The 23,311-nt window shown below is 38.9% G+C and overlaps 1 protein-coding gene across 1 annotated transcript; it reads left to right on the top strand.

Moving 5' to 3' along the window:
* Positions 1 to 1,817: 1,817 nt before the first annotated feature.
* On the top strand, positions 1,818 to 23,011 carry LOC103366163 (splicing factor U2AF 65 kDa subunit-like). Its single transcript, XM_008293812.1, has 11 exons — positions 1,818 to 1,928; positions 3,960 to 4,134; positions 6,072 to 6,175; positions 7,960 to 8,111; positions 8,201 to 8,317; positions 9,934 to 10,072; positions 10,160 to 10,239; positions 14,640 to 14,762; positions 14,850 to 14,936; positions 17,202 to 17,444; positions 20,386 to 23,011. Exons 1-11 carry the CDS (start codon positions 1,880 to 1,882, stop codon positions 20,515 to 20,517), a joined length of 1,401 nt encoding a protein of 466 aa, XP_008292034.1. The 5' UTR covers positions 1,818 to 1,879; the 3' UTR covers positions 20,518 to 23,011.
* Positions 23,012 to 23,311: the final 300 nt, after the last annotated feature.

Here is a 23,311-nt window from a genome sequence, read left to right as displayed (position 1 = left end):
ACACTTTTTTTTCCTGTAATTTTACTAGATATTATCAATCATTTACAAAAACAGGGAAAATCTGTAAACTACCAGAACACTGTTAAAAAATTATTACAGTTAAAATGGTTTTTAAAACTTTTTTCTTTTTACAGTGTAGCAGACATATCTAAAGTTTATTTATCTATCTCATTTTCCAGTAGAGTTGCATCTTATCAATATTATACTTCTGTGTGACAGCCATGCTGATGTGATAATCTGGTGTTCAGTTTTTGTCCATTTTTGAACCAAGTAAACAAACTACAGGAGATGGTTTGATGTGCATGCGAAGAATACATGACATCTTAAAATGCTGCAGACCTGTTCACACAGCACACACAGGACACACTATATCATCAAGTCTGGTGTAATGTAGCCCCTGTGTATTGTTTTTATGTGCAGAACATTATATCTGATTTTTGCATTTATGAACTGCAGTGTCCCAGCCTCTGGATGTAAATTGGCAAAGTTTATTAGACTGATGCTGCTGCTTGTGTGTGTGTGTGTGTGTGTGTGTTCCTGTGTGTGTGTGTGTGAGAGAGAGAGAGAGAGAGAGAGAGAGAGAGAGAGAGAGAGAGAGAGAGAGAGAGAGAGAGTGAGAGTGAATACATTAAATGCTTGAAAAACCTGTCAAGAAGTTGTTAAAAGTTAAAAGCCTGATTTCGGCCTCATCAAAGTAAAAGCATAAAAAGCACACGTCACTGGCTGCAGGTCCTGTGCAGAATAAAGCCTACTATGTTGGCTGTTATTTCATATTTTGCAACTTGTGTAAAAACTACTACAAACTGCAGTGATGACAAATAGTTGGTGTGTGTTTGTATGCAAAGTACTTCATTCTGCATGAAAACACTAAAATGCCACCATAGTGGACCATTCACTTTGTGTCTTCTCTCTACCATGGCTTGTGTTTTGCCATCTCTGGAGGTATCTCCAGCTCCATATTTCTGATCTGCAGTTATTGGCCTCACCAGTGTTTATTGATATTTTGTCTGTTGTTTGTGTGGTTTCTGTTTTTTTCTTCCCGCTGATGCTCTAAAGGAAAACGTTTGATTTGTTGGTCTTCTTTGCATAATTTTGTAAGGCCCTTACTTCACTGTTTGGAGTGTCCTGAGATGACCCCTGTTATGAATTTGCACTATATGAATACGACTGAAATGAACTGAATGGATTCTTAAAGCACTGGTTTGTTTAGACATTAAAAGTCTGTGAGTCAAGCAGTGGGCTTCAACCCTCACATCTTTTCACACAATATCCAGGCTGACATGTTTATGATTTGCAGAGCTCCAACGATTAGTTAATTAATAGACTGTTTTATCAAATCTGACTTTGAGTTAATAGCTTTAGTGATTTTTTTAAAGAAAATTGCAAAACATTTGTTGTTTTTCTGAAAAAATGGAACTTTGTTTTTGTTTTTTTATGTTTGTCAAATAAAATCAAAGCCATTACCATGATATTTTCTGCCGTTTTGAAAAAATATTTCATAGACAAAATAATGAAGTGATTAGGTGAGGATATGTGTCATATTATTAATAATGAAAATAACCATTGCTTGCAGCATTTTTATTATTTTGTTGAGATTATTTATCAGGCTCCTCTTCTATATTATATATTACATCATCTAGTTATACCGTATTCTCCTTTGTTATAACAGGCTTGTTAATCTTGTGGCGTTTTCAACTAATTTCATTTAATGAACCTTTTTTCTGATTGTTCTTTTATTTTGAAGGGCTGACTGGATGCACTGCGTTCATCGACTCTGCGGACGTTTCGCAGCTTTTTGCGGCACTGACACAGCGGACAGTCTCCTCATCTTTCCCCAGCAGACGAATCCGAGCCGCTGTTTTCACTCAGCGACGATATAATGTCGGATTTCGAGGAGTTTGAGAAGCAGCTGAGCGAGAATCGACAAGGTGAGCGTTGTCTGTCTGTCCGTGTCCCAGTTCGTCCAGTAAGCTAGCAGCGCCAGGACCGCTAGCTGCTTTTATGAATGAATAACGCGACCTGACAGCAACTTTAGCACTTTTCTCCGCTATGACTCAGCTTGTTTACCTTGTTTGTGGTCGTACAATTAACATTCACCTTCATCCTTTAGCCTCCACACGGCCGTCGCTAAATCTTTCATGCAGCACTGAACGCAGCCCGGGTGCCGGTGTGAAGCACACGGTGGATTCACCTGCGCGAAACGGCAAGAGGCGAAACTCCATTAAAACATCGCCCTCTTTTTGTAATAATGTTTTCGTCTCTTGCGAAAATGCGGGTAGAAATGAGTTAATATGACATTCGCTGAATCTTTAGGATGTGTTTTTCAATTCGGCGTACATAATTAAGTGTTGCAACCGAGTGTTAATAAAATTAAGGCAAAATCTCAGCACTAATTGATTGACAGATCAGCATCGTCGCCATCGATAGTCAGTGAAACTTTGAATTATGCAGCAGCGTTATGTTAATAAGGTGTAATAATAACTACTCCTTTAAGCCACCATTTTAGAATAATTCAAAATGTAATTATTTTACCTTTTTTAAAAAGAAAAAATTCTTATTTTTTTCTATTAGAGGATTTATTTTTCACCTTCAATTGTAATTTTCACATTAAAAAAAAATATTGCCTACATTTTAATCTATTTGATATAATTCTGAATTATTATATTTATGACCCTAATTATTGCTTTTTTTTTATTGTTAGTCAATTTTTTTTTAAAATCTCCTATATATTTTAAAATAGCGTTTTTATGTGTATTTAATGACATATAACCTACACAACACAACAGCTTTCCTTAGGGGATCAATCAACTATTCTGAATTGGTTTTCAGATTTTCCAGTAAAGGTTTGCTATTTTGTTTAATATACTGAATATGTTTAGCTCTTAGATAGTGTAAGGCTCACACATTTAATCTATTTATACAAAAAAAAAAATACCTGTAATAATGGAAATTAAAGCTGCCAAAAAAAAAATCCTATTGCGATTATTTTTCAAAACATTGTGATATGAGTGACAATTTTAGTAGGAAAGATATTTGTCTTTCTGTTATTTCTGCTTTAAAAAATATCTGGACCAAACTAACATGTTCCCTTCTGTCTGGAGAATATGATTTGTAGGCTGGAGAATCTCTGTCGCACCACAATACTTCAATTTTAATGTGATTTTTGCGAGATGTTTTAGCTTTATCGACAAAATGCAGCTTCTGCAGTCTGGATATTGTATTTGGACGTAATGCAATTTTGATTGTATTTCAAATAATTGTTCAGCACTAATGGACATAAATAATAATCCTGAATCTAAAGAGATATAGAGGATTTGCAGACACACAGAAAGAAAACAACCAACCACCCAAACGTATTACATTCAAAATTCAAAACCTGACATTTAATCAAACCAGAGCTCCAGTACCAGGTGGATCAGATCTATCCTGAAATGAGGAGTACTTCTCATCGATTTGTTAAAAGGTCTTAACTCATGTTCTGCCGAGAAGAAAGGCCTCATTGAACTGTCAGGTTCCTCAAAGAAATATGACAGAGGAGACTGGAGGGTATCGGAGCCTGTAATTAATCCAGAAAGGAGCCATTTGTACGTTTGGAGCTGTTGTGTGATAATAAGAAATGCTGTCAGTGTAGGTACAGCAGTTATAGCAGAGGTACTTCTAAAGGATAATAAATAATTTACGAGCTAATGTGCAATAATTTCCTGCAATTAGTTTAATTATCTGTAATTAAAAAATCTGTCTGTTTTTGTTTGTTGTTTAAAAATAAAAACAACACCTTTCTATTGAGCATTTTGCCATCAGACTGATGTGCAAACACCATCATCCATTTCTCACATTATACAGATGAATTGTAAATAACTGTTTGCTGCAGCCCTGTTTGGATGTATGAACAGTATTACTGGCACAGTCAATATTTTTTGCTGCTGTCTTTTTTTTTTCTTTTTTTTCTGACTGCACAGAGAGAGAAAGAGAGAGGCACAAAAAGAGGAGTCGCAGCGGATCTCCTGGCCGAGGCGACAAGCATCGCAGCTGGAGCAAAGACCGAGGGAGTCGCAGCCGAGAGAAGAGAAGCCGGAGTCGAGACAGAAAGAGCCGAGACCGCCGGAGCTCCTCGCGGGACCACAAGAAGCACAGGTCAGCTGCAGACATCACAGCTGCAGGGTTTTTATTGTGAAAACACACCCATCGTAGCATGGAGTACACAGCGGATCTGAATAGAAAGTATTCAGACTGCTTCAGCCTTTGCACACTTTATTGCTGAGTGTTTGCTTTTAAATAAACAAAATCTACACACAGCAATCTGCTCTAAATGATTCATAATGACAAAGTGTGTTGAAAATCCCCCAAAAAAGAAATCTCCTATTTACAAAAAGTATTGAGACTCTTTGCTGTGGCATCTTGTTTACTTTAACTGACCTTGAGAGTCCACATGTGGCAAAGTGGATGGACGAGACAGACTTTAGGAAGACAGCTCCATCAATCAGGCCTTCACGACAGAGCAGCTTGACAGAAGCCACTCTGAGTAAAAGCCACACGACAGCCTGGTTGGTGTTTGTCAAACAGCATTTAAGGAGTCTCTGACCTGATGAGTCAAAACTTGAACTTCAAGCACTGTATCGGTTGAACAGCAGTCTCCCTATAGGGCAGCATGGGAGTGGCAGCATCATGCTGGCTGTGAGAGGGTTTCAGGGACAAGGAGTGGTAGAGGTCCAGAGTAGTAGACACTGTAATCAATACCGTTGATGCTAAAAATACATCAACATCAATATTTTTAACTGATCTATCTATCTATCTATCTATCTATCTATCTATCTATCTATCTTGAATAATAGTTGCGTCATGACATCAGCTGGTTTTGGTTTCATTTATTGGTCAACGGTAGTCAGCACACAGAAATATGGGCGTACTTCAGACTGTCACAGAACACAAAGGTGGTTTGCAAACTGTGCACAGTTTTGGTGTCAGATCCCAGCAGCACAGAGCAATGCAGAGGTTGTGTTCATTGGAAAGGCACTTCTGTTCTACACATCTTTTGCTTCTCTCCTGCTCGCTGAGCTCACATATGCTGCATTTTAATACGGCTGAATTCTCCATAGAGATGATCCCATTTCTGTATTTTTCTGTTCCTGTTGTCAGAAAACGGAGAATGAATTAGTTACTGACACATGGTTTATTTAGACTACATGTTAACCAGCTGTCACTTCCAAACTGCTGCTGAAATTTAGTATCTGCAACGTCATTTGACAGACTCATCTCATGAGTTTAAGACAGCAGCTGTGGTGTGAATTCAGCTCTGTTTACTCAGACGTTTAAGCTACTTCTAAAGTCAGAAAGCAATTTCACTATGAGGAAGAAAAGGAGTTAAATAGTCTGTGCTGTAAAATGTACACGGTGGCCATGTTGCACTTTGTTGAATATACAGACTAAACTTTTTCACTTTGATAGAAACGTGGATATCTTTTGGAGTCTCCCAAAACAATGATATGAGGAGAATGAAATAAAATGTCCAAATCCAGGCGTGCAGAAACTTAAACAAGAAGACAGGAAGCTGTAACTACCCTCAAAATGTGAAGTTTAGTTTTCGATTTTTAATAAATTTGCAAAAACCAAATCTGTTTTCACCTTGCTGTTACGGGTAATTGGGTGTAGATTCATGGAAAAACTGTCTTCCATCAGTAATACCTGATTGTTTTTAATGCAGATTAATCTTTTGATTCAGAAAATAGTAAAAAGTTTCCTGGGCTGATATCCTCAAACATTTTGTTTTGTCTGAGACATTCTAATTACCGTCACATGAGACAAAGAAAAGCAGCAAATCTTCACATTTCAGAAGCTGCAGCCGGCAAATGTTTTCTCCTGAAAATTGAGCAACTTTGTAAACTGCAACAGAGTGAGGTAAACTCAAAGGGCTTTTAGTGGTGGGTGCTTGTGTGCAGCTTAGTGGTCCTAAAGTTTCATCACCAAAAAAATAATGAATTGTTTTTATGTGGTTATGCAGTCAGAGCAGCATTGAAACCAGCACATACAGCATGTTTACCTAAACCTTTATTTTGTCTTTAATATGCTTATAGCCACTCTCCGAGGCGAACAAGAAAGAAAAGGACCTGCAAGTACTGGGATGTGCCTCCTCCTGGCTTTGAACACATCACACCAATGCAATACAAAGCTATGCAAGGTACCTGCTATGTGTCTGCTGCTTGCTTAACCTCTGAGTCAGACCACATCACAGCTACACCGACCTGTACTTCTCTCTCAGCAGTGTGTTTTGTTTGAGCTAGTCTTAAAGCACGGCCCGGTTCTGGTCTCTCAGAGCGACTCTAAACACATTTACATTATGATCTAGTCCAGAACACGACAATGCTTGGCTCCACTCTCACCTCTGCACAGATGGTCAATGACGGCGTGAAGTAGGTGTGAATGCTGGACGCCTGCTATCTGGTTTTGGAAAGGTGTCGGGGAGGAGGAGGTTTCTGATGCCAGGGGACCATCTGACATGCAGTTTAGACAGACTATAACGGGTACTAGTTTTATTCAGTTAAATACCAAGAAAACTATGGAAATGATCTTTGATTTCCAGGCAAGCAGGAAGACACATCACCAAGTAGCTGTTAATGATTACTGTGTTGAAGTGATAATGGAATATAATTATCCAGAACAGAGATCTCCAACTCCTCGTGAGCTACTGCCCTGCAGGTTTTAGACGTTTGCGTACTGCAACACACCTGACTCACATTAATGGATCATTAACAGACTTGTGTAGAACTTGACAACAAGCTGTTGGAGATCCATTAATGTGAGTCAGGTGTGTTGCAGTACGGAAACATCTAAAACCTGCAGGACAGTAGCTCACGAGGAGCTGGAGATCCCTGATCTAGAGACTGTAATTGATGATGAACTGTCAGAACATTTAAACACAGGTATTGTTTACAGCAGAGAATTACCAAGATTAAACACTTAAATATATAAAATAGAATAGAAGAATGGAACTTTATTGATCCCTTTGGTGGAAACCTCAGGGAAATTGCTGAATATATGATATATAATATATGAAAAAGTAAAAAAAATGTTTAAAATCTGGCAGCAAAGTGCCAGAAAAAACACGTCAAAAACTGAAAATTACTGCAAGTAGTGATATTTTTAGGTGATTTAAACACAGTGAATCTGTGTAATTCGTCACAAGTTGTAAAAGTGTAAATTCTAAATTCGTACTTTTATCATGTGACTTTTACCAGATATTTTCTGTGATTTAAGAAAAAATGGAAAATCTGTAAAATATCAGTTGTAAGTATTATTTAGCATTTCAGTCTTGTGTTTTTTTTTTTTCAAACAACACCAATATCTGCAAAACAACAATATATTTGCATATTTAAATACAGTACAAACAATGCAATTCACAACATGTTGTAAACAAATGAATCACTTTATGTTAAAATGCAGATTTTTGAAGTGGACATTATTGAAAGTTTTCGCCTTTATTTTTTTTTGAAACCGTTAACATCTAAATCTCATATGAACATCTACATATTATCTGCAATTTACCAAGACAAGAAAAATCTGTGATATAACAGTAAATTATCAACATAGTTAATTAAAGAATTCAGTATAAAATTATAATAGTAAATGATTTAATATGGATAATTATTTGTTGCAGCTTTGTCTGTTCAGTAAATCTAAAAGCCCCTGACACTCCTGTTGTTTTACAATCTCTGACCTTAGATCGACCATTGATTTTCACCAGTTTCTCTGCTCACAACCTTTTCTAAACTTTGAGGTTTTATTATTAACCTGCGATTGTGCTGCGAGACGCGACTCAGACTCCAGAGCGCTGACTGTGATTCTTAATAACTCTGCTCCCTCCAGTCTGAATGTGTGATAGTTTCCCTCAAAGTAGAGCAGTGGTTAGACGGTCATTTGGTTTGCAGCTTGTGACGGCGCAGTGTTTCCTTCATGTTCCTTCAGCGGCCGGTCAGATACCAACAATAGCTCTGCTGGCAACGTCCACCACCACCGGAGTGGCTGCAGCACCGACACAAGTGCCCATCGTCGGCAGTCAGATGACAAGACAAGCAAGGCGCCTCTACGTTGGAAACATCCCCTTTGGAGTAACTGAGGTCAAATCTCACACGTGAACCAAACGCTGATCTGTCGGCGCCGCTGCATTTCCAGTCATTTCTAGCTGTTTGATTTGTTTCCCCCTCAGGAGTCCATGGCGGAGTTCTTCAACGCTCAGATGCGTCTCGCGGGCCTCTCGCAAGCCCCGAGCAACCCCGTCCTCGCTGTGCAGATTAATCAGGATAAGAACTTTGCTTTCCTAGAGGTGAGTGTTTTGTATTTCTGACATGTCTGAAATTGTGTTGAGTTTAAAGAACACAGTTCACCTGGTCCAAAATGTTTACATTAAAGGTGAAATAAAGATTCCTGCTTCACTATATTCAACCAAAACATCTCAAATATCAAACAAAAATAAATATTTGAGAACAAGAAAAAACTCACTAGAGCAAAAATCAAAAAAGTAAAAGACCAATAGTTTACTGAATTACACAAATGATTTGGTTGCAGGTTTAAGGTTTTACTTTTGAGATGATTATGTTTTTGCGTCACAAAGTTTTACTGTCCATCAAATTCTTATATTTCTTTGATATTTAAGAACACAAATCTGGTTCCATATGTGTTGCTGGTCTTTCAGTGTAGGCAGAGAAGCTGCAGATTGTGGTTGTAGGAATGAAAGCGTGTACTGTGAGTTAACACACAATCACACAGTGTCTGCAGCTTTAAAGGCTAACTCTGTTAGCATGCTTTAGCTGTTAGACAACAACTGGTGTGCTGCCACAATGTTCTACGTGGAGCTCGCACCCCAGACTTTGTCTTTCTGGATTGAATGTAGATATAAATAGATATCTGTCATTGGTTTGATCACAATGTGTCCCGAACCGAATGCCAGGCTCTGAAGAGTTAAGGACAGATATCTATATACACCACTACACCCTGACTCCTAAAATTTCAAATGTAAAAATGCTGCCGTCTGGGGCAGCAATTGGTGAATAAAATGCCCTCAGCGGCTGAGTCCCGTCAACTGGACCTTTGCTGCATGTTGTTCCCCTCTTTGTCTTCAACAGCGATGTTACCTGTCTGTCTATGCTGCCACTATCTAAGCAAGGCAAAAAATACCCAAAAAAGGGCCAAATGTTAGATCCAAATTAAAATATCTGAACAGCTTTTGACATGAAACAAATATTCATTCATTCAAATACTCAGAGATGATGCTACTGGTTGTGACATCGCCTGACTTTTCCTCCAGCGCCATCATGTGGTTCACATTTATGGCTTTGAGTTGGATTTGCTCCAAACATCCATGTTTCCCTCAGGATGACTCAAATCACTTTGGTGCCTCCACTCTGTCCACTTGTCCAATGCTTCAGTTAATGACCTGTGAGACTAATGACATTCCCAGCAGCCTCAGCTGGTGTTTAGTAGTAATTATCGAACGTTAGCGTGGTAAATATTATATCAGCACGCTAGCATTTAGCACGAAGCACTGCTGTGAGCCTCACAGAGCTGCCAGCATGGCTGCGAGCTCTCAGTCCTGCTGCATAAATTACAGCTGAGTGCAGAAAATCGTCACAGTCCATTTCTCTCCACTGCCCAGACAGAGCTTTGGCCTCTGCAGCAATTCTTCTAAATAACAAATATGATAAATGAGCCAGAGAAAACAGCAAAAGGCGAACAGGACCATGTTCTGTGATCTTTAAGGCTAAACAGCGTCTGTAGGGTTAGCTTTGTGGTTAGCTCGGAGATTGATCTTCAGTATGAAGGTTTGGCAGTTTATTTCCATCAGTAACTGCTCACTGTGAGATTTATCAGAGATGTGTTGAAGCTGCACTGTCAGTGTCCTCCTCAATGCCCACTCACGTGTCGTTCTTATACATTCTTCAGTTTCGATCTGTAGATGAGACGACGCAGGCCATGGCCTTCGATGGAATCATTTTCCAGGGTCAGTCGCTGAAGATCAGACGACCTCACGACTATCGGCCTTTACCCGGCATCTCAGAGCAGCCTGCTTTCCACGTCCCAGGTCTGTTTCGGACGCTTTGTTCATCCCCGAAAACGACCCATTCTGTTATCTGCTGTGGTGGTTTGACAGCTCTTTTTCTTTGTGTAGGTGTCGTCTCCACCGTCGTTCCCGATTCCCCCCATAAACTGTTTATAGGAGGCCTGCCCAACTACCTTAATGACGACCAGGTATTTAACTGAAAGCAGGCTGAACAGCTGCACTCCTCACTTTGCTCTCACATGCTGAGGCTTTTTGTTTGTCACATACACAAACATGCACAAAATATGTTTTTCATTTCTTTATGACATGAAGAATCAGAAATTGTGAGTAATAGTCGTAGGCAGAAACGGGACCTAACCCCATGGTGTAAATGCACAAAGATGAAAAATAACAAACAGGGAAAAAAAAAAAAAACCACAACACGAGTGATATTTAATGTCTGATATTTGTGCTAGTGTATCTGATATTTTCATATATTTCAAAATATTTGCACAGGTTTTAATCTGCTGAATCTGTGATATTAAACAAACAGTATGTCGTTATTATGAGTAAACTGCTCATACCTTTCTCATGTTAAGCATACTGAATTAAGAAAGGTAAGCAAAGTCCAGTATATTTACACAAAGGCAGATGAAGTGACATGTAGTCATTTCTGTGGGTTTTTTATTTATTTGAGTCAATATTGCCAAAGAAAAAGTCCACCTTAAGACACTGAAAAAAATGACAACAGTACTTTGCCTTTCTGGATTTTCATGTTGTTTGGTGGTTGCTTGGTTTTGTTTCAATAACTTGCAGCCATTTCTTTATGTTTACTGTAGAAAAATCAAGTTTCACAAAATCTAAAACTAATCATTGGGCAAAATGTAGCCAGCTACCACTTCTACATTATCTGTACAATAATTGATTTAATGAGGCACTGATCCAATGTTTGTTTGTTTGTTTTTTCTGATTTCTAGTAATCCTGAGGGAATATTTCAGGGGGCAGTAGCTCCACTTTGTACTTCACTATGTATTATTATTTTTTGGCAGGAAAAAAAAAAAACCCAGATGGTACTTTATCAAAACATATTCTGAGGGTATCTGCAGAATCCTCTAACCATCTGGATGAAAAGCAAAAAAAATAAAAAGCAAAACAAAGAAAGAAAATTGGGAGCTCAAAATGATGCCTTTTGCAGTTTTTTCTAATACAAGCCCAAATTAGAAAACTTAAATGTACATGTTTTGGTTGTGTTTTTACTAAAAGATGTCCCTTTTAGCTGCCTGTTTAGGGAAATACAGTCACAAAGGGGAGGAGCGGGTTAAAAATATGACATTTCTTCCGCAATTTAAAGAAAATTTGACGCTTCGATCTGTTGTGCTGTTAGACAAGTGGCATCAAGTCGGGCTGTCAGTCAGACAAACCAAAAATCAAGACAAAGACGTTTGGTTGGAGGCATATTTCTGAAATCAGAGTCGCCTTCATTGGCCAAGAATGTTTGCACATACTTATATGTAGTAATAATGTCAGTGTTTAAGCACATACAGCAAAAACAAGGACAACAAAGATGCACAAAGACAAAAGAATGTAAACATTTCACTGTTCTGAACAAGTATGGTAATATTCAATAGGTGTGGTTGTATGTTATTGAATAAATACAGTAGGTATGCTCTGTACCATATGTACAACCTGCTTTGATGTATATTTCCCAAGAGATCACTATAATATGAAGTACATGTTTGTATCTATGCATGACAGTCAAACCATAAACACAGATGACGTAGCTGTAATAGCAATTAAGTTCCTTCCAGTTTGGTTTGACTAGAGGCGTCTTCATAAACAAATTACTCCTTTAAAAACCTCATCGTCTCTCTGGTGTCGGTGCATGTTTATTTTCTATCTGAAGACAAGTGAGAAGTGAAGTAAAAAAAAAAAAAAACACATGATCTGACAGCAGCCACAGAGCCACATATGAGATATAAAGCAGATGTATAACCACATATGAAGCAGATCTGGGACACATGACGGAAAGAAATTTGGATTTTGGCCACTTCAGCCTGTCATGTGAACCTAAAGGGTCGACAAGTTCAGGTCACATTCTGTGGCGGTGATTGAGAGACGTTGTTTAAAGGTTTCAGGGAACCAAAAATCCACTAAACAACTCCAGAAATGCTTCAGCAGTGCAAATGAAGGGTGGACTTGTCCTTTGACAACGAGTAAATATTTGCTGATATGCTGCAGTTTGCTCTCAGGTGGGCAGGTGGTGTAATTTTTCGCACAGTGAATTTAATTCTAACTGTCCATTCTGTCTCATTAACTCTTAATTAGATTGCAGATCACATTTAGCCTGATGTCTATAATTCACTGATTTCTTTTTATTTTTTTAATACTTGCAGTCTCTGCCACTGCGTTGATACTCACAGCTCTTTCATTTTTGTTCCCCCACTTTGTCCCCAGCTAGGGGCCTGTAAGATCGTTAAGTCTGCGCTCATAATTTGTTCAGTAGTACTCATCTACTGCTGCCATGCCAACATGTAACACAAGGCAAGTAAGACATTCTGGTCCTCACACGGATACACTGCGAGCCAGCAGGCTCCCTTACTGGCTACTTTCTTTCTCCCATCATGCTTTTGGAGCGCGTTTAGGACCCGGGCATTTGGGGTGAAGGACTGATCATTAAGATTTGGGGATGGTTTTCGGGGAGGTGGTGGTTTTTTGGGGAGTTTATTCAACTTTTAATATAAAGGTAAGAACGTAATGTCTGACTGTTGTGGTGCCTGTAGATGGCAAGTCATCTTTAAACCACTTTAATAAGATCAGTTCTATTATATTATTAATATTTTTACATACATATTTCAGTACAGCTGTGAACAAAAGTTTACTTACACGTGTGAAGACGATGTATATCACAGCAGCCTCGAGTTTCCAATGACTCCTATAACTCTTAATTTTCTATGATGGAATCATTCAAATCCATGCATCTTGTTGCATCACGTCACACACAAAAAAAAGCAATCATGCGTTTTGTTTTTTTCATAGATTTATTTTAGGCCTTCTGCAAATATGATAAAATATTCTGGGTCTAAAACATACATACAGCAGTAGAAATATTTGATGAAATGTCCTTTTTACACCAACTTGGTGCTTTTGGTAGCCATCCACAAGCTTCTGGCGAATTTCTAGTTGCATCTTTGACTGCTCCTCTTGTTAGATTTCAGTTCAACCAAATTTGTTGGCTTTCTGACAGACTTGTATTCATGGGTTCTCAGTTCACAGGTTCTTGATGAAATTAAAGTCAGGGCTGTAGGGAAACCAGTGCAAAACCTCAATTCTAGCCTGAATGAACAATTTCTGTGTGTCCGATGTCATTGTCTTGTTAGAACGCCCAACTTTGTCCAAGACCCAACCTTCTGGCTGATGATATTGAGTATTCCTAAAAAAAGTGTGGAGATAATCCTCCTTAATTATTCTGTTTACTTTGTGTAAAGCACCAGTTCCACTGGCAGCAGAACAGCCCCAGAGCATGATACTGCCACCACCATGCTTGGTGGTAGGTTTGGTGTTCTTGGGGTTAAAGGCCTCATCTTCCCTCTTTCAAACATATTGCTGGTCATTTGGCCAAGTAGCTCAATTTTTGTTCCATTGGACCGCATAACTTTCCTCCAGAAAGCCTTTATTTGTCCATTTGATCAGCAGAAAACATCAGTCACACTTTAAGGTGATGCGTTTAGAGGAGGGGCCCTATTTAAATTGGCTCAGAGTCGTTAGCAGCTGTAGTTAATTATAGTCGCTTACAAAAAGTTAAGAGGCCATGCCTCTAGGAAAATTTAATTAACGCAGCTTTCTACAGTACCAGAACTGATAATTCAAGTTGCTCTATGTATATTTTGACCCAGCTGATTTTGTCATGTTTCCAGAGGACCTATAATAAATCTATGAAAGAACCAAAATGCACGATTGCTTTTCGTGACTAAGATGTACGTGTTTCAATGATTCCATCGTAGAAAAGGCAGAGTTCTAGGAATCATTGGAAACTCAACACTACCATGACATACATGGTCTTTGCAAGTGTATGTAAACTTTTGTTTTCAACTGTTTGTTTAACTATGTCTCCTTTACAATACTAAGTAGAGCTGATTAACGTTCCTTAAACAGTTGCCCCTGTTTTTCTTTTACAATTATGGTAAACTCAGTATTTTCGCATAACATCAGCTTGAAGTTCAGTCATTGTTATGTTCGTTTTCCCTTTTTTCTCACATTTTATACGCTCCAATGTTATTCGAATAGTCAAGAAAGTAAAATAATCTGCAGGGCTATTGATCATGAACCATTCCAATGAGACTGTTATTTAATGGCTCAAAAGACAATTTTATACACTGCTGTCAACTCTTTTTCTTTTCAGAAACCATCGTAGCAATGCAAAATCTATAAACTGCAGTATGTACAAATGACCCTTTTGACATTATGTTTAATCACATTTTGTTCTCATTAATCCTGTTAAACTGATTGTGAGTATCAAATGGACATTTAGAATTCAGTCAGTAGGGAAACACATTCATGTTTACAGTGAATTCTCAGTCTCAGACCTTGTTGTGTGGCTCTTGTTCGCAGGTTAAGGAGCTCCTGACGTCGTTCGGGCCGCTCAAAGCGTTCAATCTAGTGAAGGACAGTGCCACGTCACTGTCGAAAGGTTACGCCTTTTGTGAATACGTGGACGTCAGCGCCACTGATCAGGTAACAGTGACGACCTGCTGCAGTCGGATCGTCAGCTGTGTTGTTCAGAGGTCTGTTGTTCAGAGGTCTGTGTTTGTTCTCCATCAGGCAGTAGCTGGGCTCAATGGGATGCAACTGGGCGACAAAAAGCTGATCGTTCAGAGGGCAAGTGTGGGAGCCAAAAATGCCAATCCTGTGAGTGCCAGTCCTTTTTGCCTGTAGCTTCCTTAAAGACAAAGAAAAGAAAAACATACAGAATCCTATCTCTTGGTCTGTGACACCAATATGAAAAACTCTCTGATTTCTCCTCCTGAAGAGAGTTAAAATATTTTTGATGACTTAATTCTGTGAGCCCCAAAACCTGATAACAGGTTGGACAGGTTGTTTTGTTTGTTTGTTATCAGAGCCAGAAACTGTATAAAGAGAAAGAATTGTCAGATTTCCAACTTCCCTGTGCTTCTCGAACTAATCAGGAGGATTTCTAGTTCTAAAATGACAAATTAGCCAAATCTAAGGTTAAAGAAGTTGTGATGTTTCATTCAAATCACTTTATTCTACATGTCTTTGTTAAAAATTACCCCAAATTAACCATTTGCAACAGACCCAAAACAAAACATTCTGTGGTGCTCTGTGCAACCAAAGTGCTGTAAGTGACTCACAACCAGCAGTCATGTGGCAAGTATCCAGAAACACAGAGCAGATAGAGGAAAAGTGTGGAAATAAATAAAACAGTAAAATATCTCTGTAGAAACAACATTTTCCCAGAGTTTTTAACTTTCATTTTTTGTAAAATAGATAATTAAAGAAATTCAACATTTGCTTTCTCCTTTTTATGATATATGGCATTCTAATTGTTTCATACTGCACAGAAGACATTTAGACTTCTGTCTCCTTCTAGCCATGGTTGTGCTGTTCTCATTGATGTGTGGAGGACTTTCTGTTGCAGTAAGAATGACAGTGATTCAAAAAATGTGATAGGAGCGAAAAATATTCAGAAAGTGCCTGGGCTCCAGTTATCTTCAGCTGCAGGTACATAAATATATTCATTCAATGGGTTTTTGAGCAACTACTCAACCCTGCGCATCACTTAATAACAGGGCATTAGGAGTCAGAAGGGTGTGTTCGTTTACGTTTCCCGATAATAGGACAGGATAAGATAAAACCTTATTAACCCTAAAAGAAATTCTTGAATGTGGTCGAGCTCTAATTTATTTGTTTCGCCCAACTTATCCTCCTGAGCAAACAGCATGATTCCTCAGCCTGCTGTACTTCCAGTTAATATGTCTGTTATGTCTCTGTAACTTTGTACTCTCATCCTCTGTTGTGCAGACTCGGGAGTAATTGTGTTGCCCTAATACAGCGTGTATTAGGGCGACTTGCAGTTTTCCTCCTCCGGCAAATATCCCCAGATGGAGATCCCTAATGCAGTTAGCCAAATGTCGGTTCCAGGTGGCTAATTTCTGTTTTCCTTTCAGCAACACCGAAAGGAAATGTTCAAAAGGATTCATGTAAAATCAGTTATTTTGGAAAGCTGCAGGAAGCTCATGTGTATTGACCAGATATACGCTGTTTCATGCTACTCCGTATTTCCTGGAATCTCAAAAAAAAAATACAACAGGTGAAAATAAAGTGTTTTATCCTTTTTTCTATTTCACTTGAAAGTTTTTCACATTACTGACGATAAAGACATTGTGTAGTTTTATTCAAAATTTTACTATTTTAATTTTAAGGCATCAGGATTTGCAAATTAGGATCTGTTTCATTTTTCCCATAGTTGATAGTTGGAGCTGATCAATGGCTTGAAGCGACATGGGATTGTGCCACAAAATATGTGGCTCTTCACTTGAAAAGAAAAAAAAACAAAAAACTTACGCTCATGTAAGTATCAGGGAAAAAGCAACTACGGCTTCCAAGGTGCATTTCAGCAAGAACGATCCAATCAACAAGCTGCTAATTGGTGGCAGCAGTTTAAGCTTAAGCTATTAAGGAAAGACAATTTTTAAATCTGTGTCACTTTTTAAAACAGCACCTAAGACTCGTGGGTGTTGTAGTTTTTCAACATGTCTGCCATGAAGGAAAAAAAAAAACAAAACGTGTTTTCCAGAAACACATTTTGAAATAGTTCCTTGTGGTTTCTGTGTTTGGTAACATTAAAGACTTTGTAAGAACCTGTAAACAAACAAGAGCCTCCCTGTATCAGTGCATTCAACAAGACTGTGTTCTTCTGGCACCAAAACAGCTCCGTTTTGTCACAGTGGCAGATGGTGGGAGTGAAAGGTCAGCGGAAGAATTACTTCCAACATGTTAATTCACTCCAGTGATGCAGGAGATTCAGAGGCAGGAAGCACAAGGGCTTATGGGTATATTCATGTGGCCAATCATTATCTGTACTGAACTGAAGAATTAAATGCATTTTGACATTGATGTAGAAGGTGATATTTTATGTTCCTCTGCCCGCAGACCTCCATCATAGAGACCCCGGTGACGCTACAGGTGCCTGGGCTGCAGAGGCTGCAGAACTCTGGCATGCCCACGGAGGTGCTGTGCCTTCTCAACATGGTGATGCCGGAGGAGCTGGTGGACGACGAGGACTATGAGGAAATTCTGGAGGACATCCGCGAGGAGTGCTGCAAGTATGGCAGCGTCCGCTCCATCGAGATCCCCCGGCCCGTCGATGGCGTGGAAGTCCCCGGCTGCGGAAAGGTGCGTCTGCGAAGGGTTAGATCATTATGCAATGTTGAAATGAATTGTCTTCACACAGTTTGTGTTTGAATACACAGGTATAACTCATCACTCAGCTAGATTGTTACTGGTGAACAAGCTGTCAAAGTGACACCAAAAGGTTTCAGAATCTGAAAACTATGGCTACAGGTCAAGTCTGAAGTCTAATAAAAACACTGCAGGTTAGCTTTTAATGTCATCTGTCACCTGACGCTCCAGAGCTGTTCTCAAAGTACAGCATTTCTGCACTGTGAGCCTTTTCTAAACTGGCAGCCTTCAAAACTTTTGAATGTGTAGCTTTGTTTGGGAGTCTCTCATTCATAATGTGGGAGACGGTCCTGAACTAGTCTGAGTCATTTGATGCAGTCTTTTCAGGCCACGTTGTCCTCGCCCTCCTCTATCTACATGTTCTTGTTTTTAAAATCCACATCACTTTAACGACAACCTCAAAGCAGCAGCCGACCACACTGAAAGTTTCAAGTTTTTGCTGATAATTTGGATCATGCAGTAAGGCAGACCTGCTAGTTTGTGACTGGTTTGACGACACATAAACAAGCCATGGCATTTTAGCCCGATAGCAGAATGATAGTAAGGTGGAGTCAGAGCATTACATGCTACAGAATGTCTGGATCTGTATGTCTAATAGAAAGGCAGGCGGAAGTGCTTGAACACTGCTTTTTATCAGTTGGGAGCTTAACTAGATGTACATTTGTAAAACCAATGAGACAGTCTTAATTTCCATCCATCCATCCATACATCCATCCATTATCTATACACCGCTTAATCCTCATTAGGGTCCCAGGGGGGCTGGAGTCTATCCCAGCTGACTCAGGGTGAAGGCAGGGGACACCCTGGACAGGTCACCAGTCTATCACAGGGCCACACTTAGAGAGACAATCAAGCACACTCACATTCACACCTACGGACAATTTAGAATCAGCAATTAACCTCAACATGTTTTTGGACTGTGTGGGAGGAAACCGGAGAACCTGGAGAGAACCCACGCTGCACAGGGAGAACATGCAAACTCCACGCAGAAAGATCCCGGTGCCCCAGTCTTAATTTTTATTTTGCAAAACTGAAGAACTAGTTCAGATAAACATACATTTTCCCTGTGTATGGCTTGTTCAAGTTTGATTTTGGATGTGGAATATGCTCTTTGTGTTCTCTCCGGCTTCCTCCCACACAGTCCAAAAACATGTTGAGGTTAATTGGTGATTCTAAATTGTCCGTAGGTGTGAATGTGAGTGTATAGATAATGGATGGATGGATGGAGTGTGCTCATTGTTTCCCCTTGTGGTTAACTGTGGTAAAAACACCAACTAAAGCAGCTCTTACTGGCTAAAGCACGACTGATGACCAAACAGTTCCAGAAAATGTAGAACCAAAACAGCTAATCTGAGAAACTGAAGTATGCACGAGCATTTCTGTTTGTGTTTCCACCACATTTCAAAAAAACATGACAGAGATGAGGCAAATAACTTTCTCACTGTGGTAAAAAAAAAAATTGACATTCCGAACACAATCATCTGTTGACATGTGTATTTAGTGATGTCTGAGTTTGATGAAATGACTGAATGAAGAGGAGATGGAAACTCTCAAGCTCTTGTCTCTGCAGTGACAAGTGTTTTTTGACATTTATGCCTTCAGTGCAGATACAGTTAGGAGGTATGTGAGAAGAGGCAGATATGAGGTGCAATAAATCTCCCTGCAACCAGTAACAGAACTGTGCTGTTATGTGCTGTGTGTCCTAAACATTAGACCACCGTTCCTCCTCACTGCAGACTGATGCGTGGTTATTTTATTCAGTTTCTGACATAACTGGTGTGAAACATAGAAAAATCAATGCCTCGCTGTGGCTCTCTCTCTCTCAGATGGTTTAAGTTGAGCCGGGAAAACAACAGAAAAGCCTAACTTTTAAATAAACAAGAAGAAGTTTAAAATTCTACTGAGTACTGATGGTTTTGTGAACGAAGTAGTACACAAATGTATATGTCAGTTATTACGTGCTCGTCCATCCCACTGCAATAGGGATTCTTTTACCCTGCAGGAACTAACTTTAGTCCTTGGTTCCTTCAGTTGAGATGCGGTTTAGTGTCTGATCCTCCTGAGAAACTTCCTGCACACATGTCAACTTTTATAAAACATCCACCAATCATGTGAATTTTCCCAACTAAATTACATAAAGACATATGCAGAAAATCATATGGAATATAGAAAAATACATCTCAATTAACATATGTGTTGTCAAAGTTCAGTCCAGTGGTTGCTGCAGCCACTAACAGATTGTGTTGTAGTATAAAGATGCAAACTTTGGGCTTACCACATTTGTCAGGGCGTCTGATTTGTGACGCACAGACATCATCTGGGGCTGATTCTCCTCCTGATGTTTATTCATCTGGTGCAGTTTCCATTTAAAATGCTGCTTTGCATCATACACACCAGACAGCTTGATGGCTCACGTGTAGACTGTGGTCTTTGTTGATTTTTTTTAAATAAAGGGATAATATCGTTCACATTTGGCTGCCATTTAAAGATCCTACAGATCACTTTTTTTTAAAGGTATTTTACAGATTTTTCATTCGGTGATTCAGGTGGGCATTTGAAAGGGTTGACATGTACGTAGTTGTATAGTGGAATAAAGATAAAAAAATTCTGGTTTGTCAAATAAGTGTGTTGTTAACTTTCCTTCAGTGATAAAGAGCAACTCACAGCAACTTTCTGATATGATATGCAGTGGAGGAGAGCATCCAGAACAGAGCTATTGAAGCTGCACTTGACATGAAAACACTCTCCCAGGCTTTTTAAAAGTATAATTGGACACACAAGGAAGCTCTAAATATGTATTAATTCCTTCTTTTTATAGATCTGAGGTCTAATCTTCACATCGCTCAGCACCTGAATGACTCTTGTTTCTTTTTAGATCTTCGTGGAGTATGTTTCTGCTGCAGACTGTCAGAAAGCCATGCAAGCCCTCACCGGCCGCAAGTTTGCCAACAGAGTGGTGGTCACCAAATACTACGATCCAGACATGTATCACAGACACGAGTTTTGAGAAGCACAGACGAGTCCCTCCTCCTTTCTGTTTGTCAGCTGGGGTTTCGCTCTGTTTCTTTCCTCCTCTGAATGTTGTGAACGTGTCCTTTAGAGACTAGACCTGGAAAAAGTTTTATTCCATCATCCTTTTCACAAAACTGGACTGCAGTGTGTGTCTCTTCAGTGCTGAATAACTCCCAGCTTTCGCCTAATATACAAACAGTGAACTGAACAAAAAAGAAAAAAACAAATACTGTAGTATACATTACATTTGCAGTAGAATGAATGTGACATGTATCTTACCTAAACTAATACTGCCTGACAATGCCAGAGTAGCTGTCTATCGAGAATGCACTATATGAGAAAAAACTACAGTCAAATGTTTAGATTTTCTTCCTGAGCACAAACATTTATTTCTGTTTTAGATTTGAAAAGCCATCTGTATGTTTATTGTGTGGCTATGAGAGGAGAGAGAAAAAAAAAAGGTTGTATTTATTTATTTATTTTTCCAAAGTAATATTTCCTGCTATACGCGTCACATAATAATGTTCTTTAAACATATACAATGCTATTTACCTATACTGCTTACACGGACTAAATGTTGACTTGTTTTTTTCAAAATGAGAGGAAACATTTGTCAGTATAGCCTCAAAGGTGATTTTGTAAATATAAAATATCAGTGTCTAAAGAAAAGAGATCTATGTGATTGGAAAGATGCGCTAGAAGCTGTTTGAATTAAAAAATACGAATGTGAATAAAAACTGAAATGTCTGGGTTGAAAATATTTGATCAATCAAACAATAGGACCTTTGACCGTTTATTAAGCCCCTCTCCTAAGCAGTGTTTGACCAATCATTGGTTAGCAACCATTTTCCTAACAGCCTTTAACCAATAGCAGTCACTCCGGTGTGATTAACCAATCGTAGCTTGGCGGCCATGACAAGGCGCGGGTAGAACGTATCGGTATTCTCGTAAGCTGCTTGTGTTAGCATGTCCGGCTAACTAGCTTAGTACCTACAGTAGTGACCAAGCGCTATTTCCGAGGCTAAGAAGTACTTAATTGGTGCTAACTTCATTAGCTTGTGCGGTTACAGGCAATGAAAACTCTTTAGTCACTCCTGGCTGTGTAGTATTAATTTACCGTACAGAAGCTGGCCATGGATGCTATCGAAGTTTAAGCTAATGTTAGCCGTGCTGCTATTGGATTTTGGGGATGTTTACACTTCCTGTCTTGAATTTATTGTTATCTCATTTTGTCAGTATTTCCCCATTGGATTCAACAGTAAATCCAAGAAATATCAATAATTAATCATTACCAGTACCCTGGACCTGGATGAGTAGCAAAAAAATCAATGACAAATGTGTTAAAAACTGTGCAATATGGACTTTACATTCAGTCAGAGGTCTGGGCCAGTGGCTTTAGAGATCTTCCAGCCAGTTTTGTGTTCAACTCGGATACAAAAGCAGTTTTTTTACAACAAATATTACTCCCTTCAGAGGGTAATAATGGCTGTTTAGGACACTGTGCAACTCGTAAATTGCAGTCTCTGCAAGTTAGGATGTGTGTTAGCCTATATTTCAGACCCAACTGTTGTGTCAATAGTTTTCTAATGTGGTCGTCACATTTCTGATGGTGTTTCATGTGATAATGCTCCATCGTGTTTTACAACTATTATCGACTGATTATTAAACTGAAGCTTGACTTTTAAAAACGGTATCGCAAATCATATTGCCTATCTGTCCAAAAAATTGCAATTAGAGGTTTATTAAAATAGTCATTCTGATGCATTTAAAAAAAAAAAAAAACAGCACACGTAGCATTAGCTGACAAATCTAACACAACTGTTTCTTCAGCTGGTGAACTCACCAACCAGAAATCAGAAGGTACTTTTGTCCCTTGCTGTCTTTAATCAACTTTACTTCACAAAGTACTTTGAATCCTGAATCTGCAGCCATAATAGCAAAGTTACCTCAGTGGTTGGGGCTTAATAACTGGTCAGTTGTGTCCATCTAACTAGCAGTGCTCTGTAACCTGTGATCAAAGTCTGAATAACGAAACCAAACCTGTCTTCAGGGTCTCACCTAAACAATAATGCGGATATGCACATGTTGAGAGAAGCACCTTTAAGTTTTGTAGATAGCATATGGATGAATTCATTTTTAAAGCTTTATTCTTTGTGTGCCATTTTGCGTCTGTTGAAGAAAATGTCTGATGTTGAAGCATTAATTTATTACAAAATATCTTGAATCTGCTTAGAAAGTGCAGGCACAAATATGGTATTTGAACTAATATATCTGGAATTGGAATGAAAGCCTAGTTTGCACATATAGTGAACTATCTGTTCTGTTTCAAAGGAAGCAAATTGTATTTTGGTGTAATAAGCAGAACATATCACCCTGTGACAAACAACTACTGTATTTTATACATTTTTGGATGGCCAAAAATTTCAAAACATTTTTAGTTTGTATAATCCCTGCCACTGCCATTGCCTTGAATAAATGCTTGCATCACTGCCTGGCTGTTTTTGTGAGATTTGTTATTTATGTGTTATCTGAGACATTAGGGGGAGTTCAGTATAGTTTTTATTATTAATTGTAGGATTTACTCATGTGAAATGTTCAGTATGATATGTACTGGTAACAATGACATCTGTTAGAAATGACACTTTCTCCTGTTTCGATCAACATCCATCAACATAGATGTCAAAACAGACATCTGGTGCTTTCACTTCCAGCTTTTACTTTACTCAAAATGCTACAGCATAATTGATGCTCTTCATTACTGAGATGTATGCGTAAGGAAGAGTTTTCTA

Source organism: Stegastes partitus, unplaced genomic scaffold (genome assembly GCF_000690725.1).
Source record: "Stegastes partitus isolate 25-593 unplaced genomic scaffold, Stegastes_partitus-1.0.2 Scaffold914, whole genome shotgun sequence".
Taxonomy (NCBI): domain Eukaryota; kingdom Metazoa; phylum Chordata; class Actinopteri; family Pomacentridae; genus Stegastes; species Stegastes partitus.
Note: the sequence above shows the minus strand (reverse complement) of the source record. Positions and strands in the feature narration are given on the sequence as shown.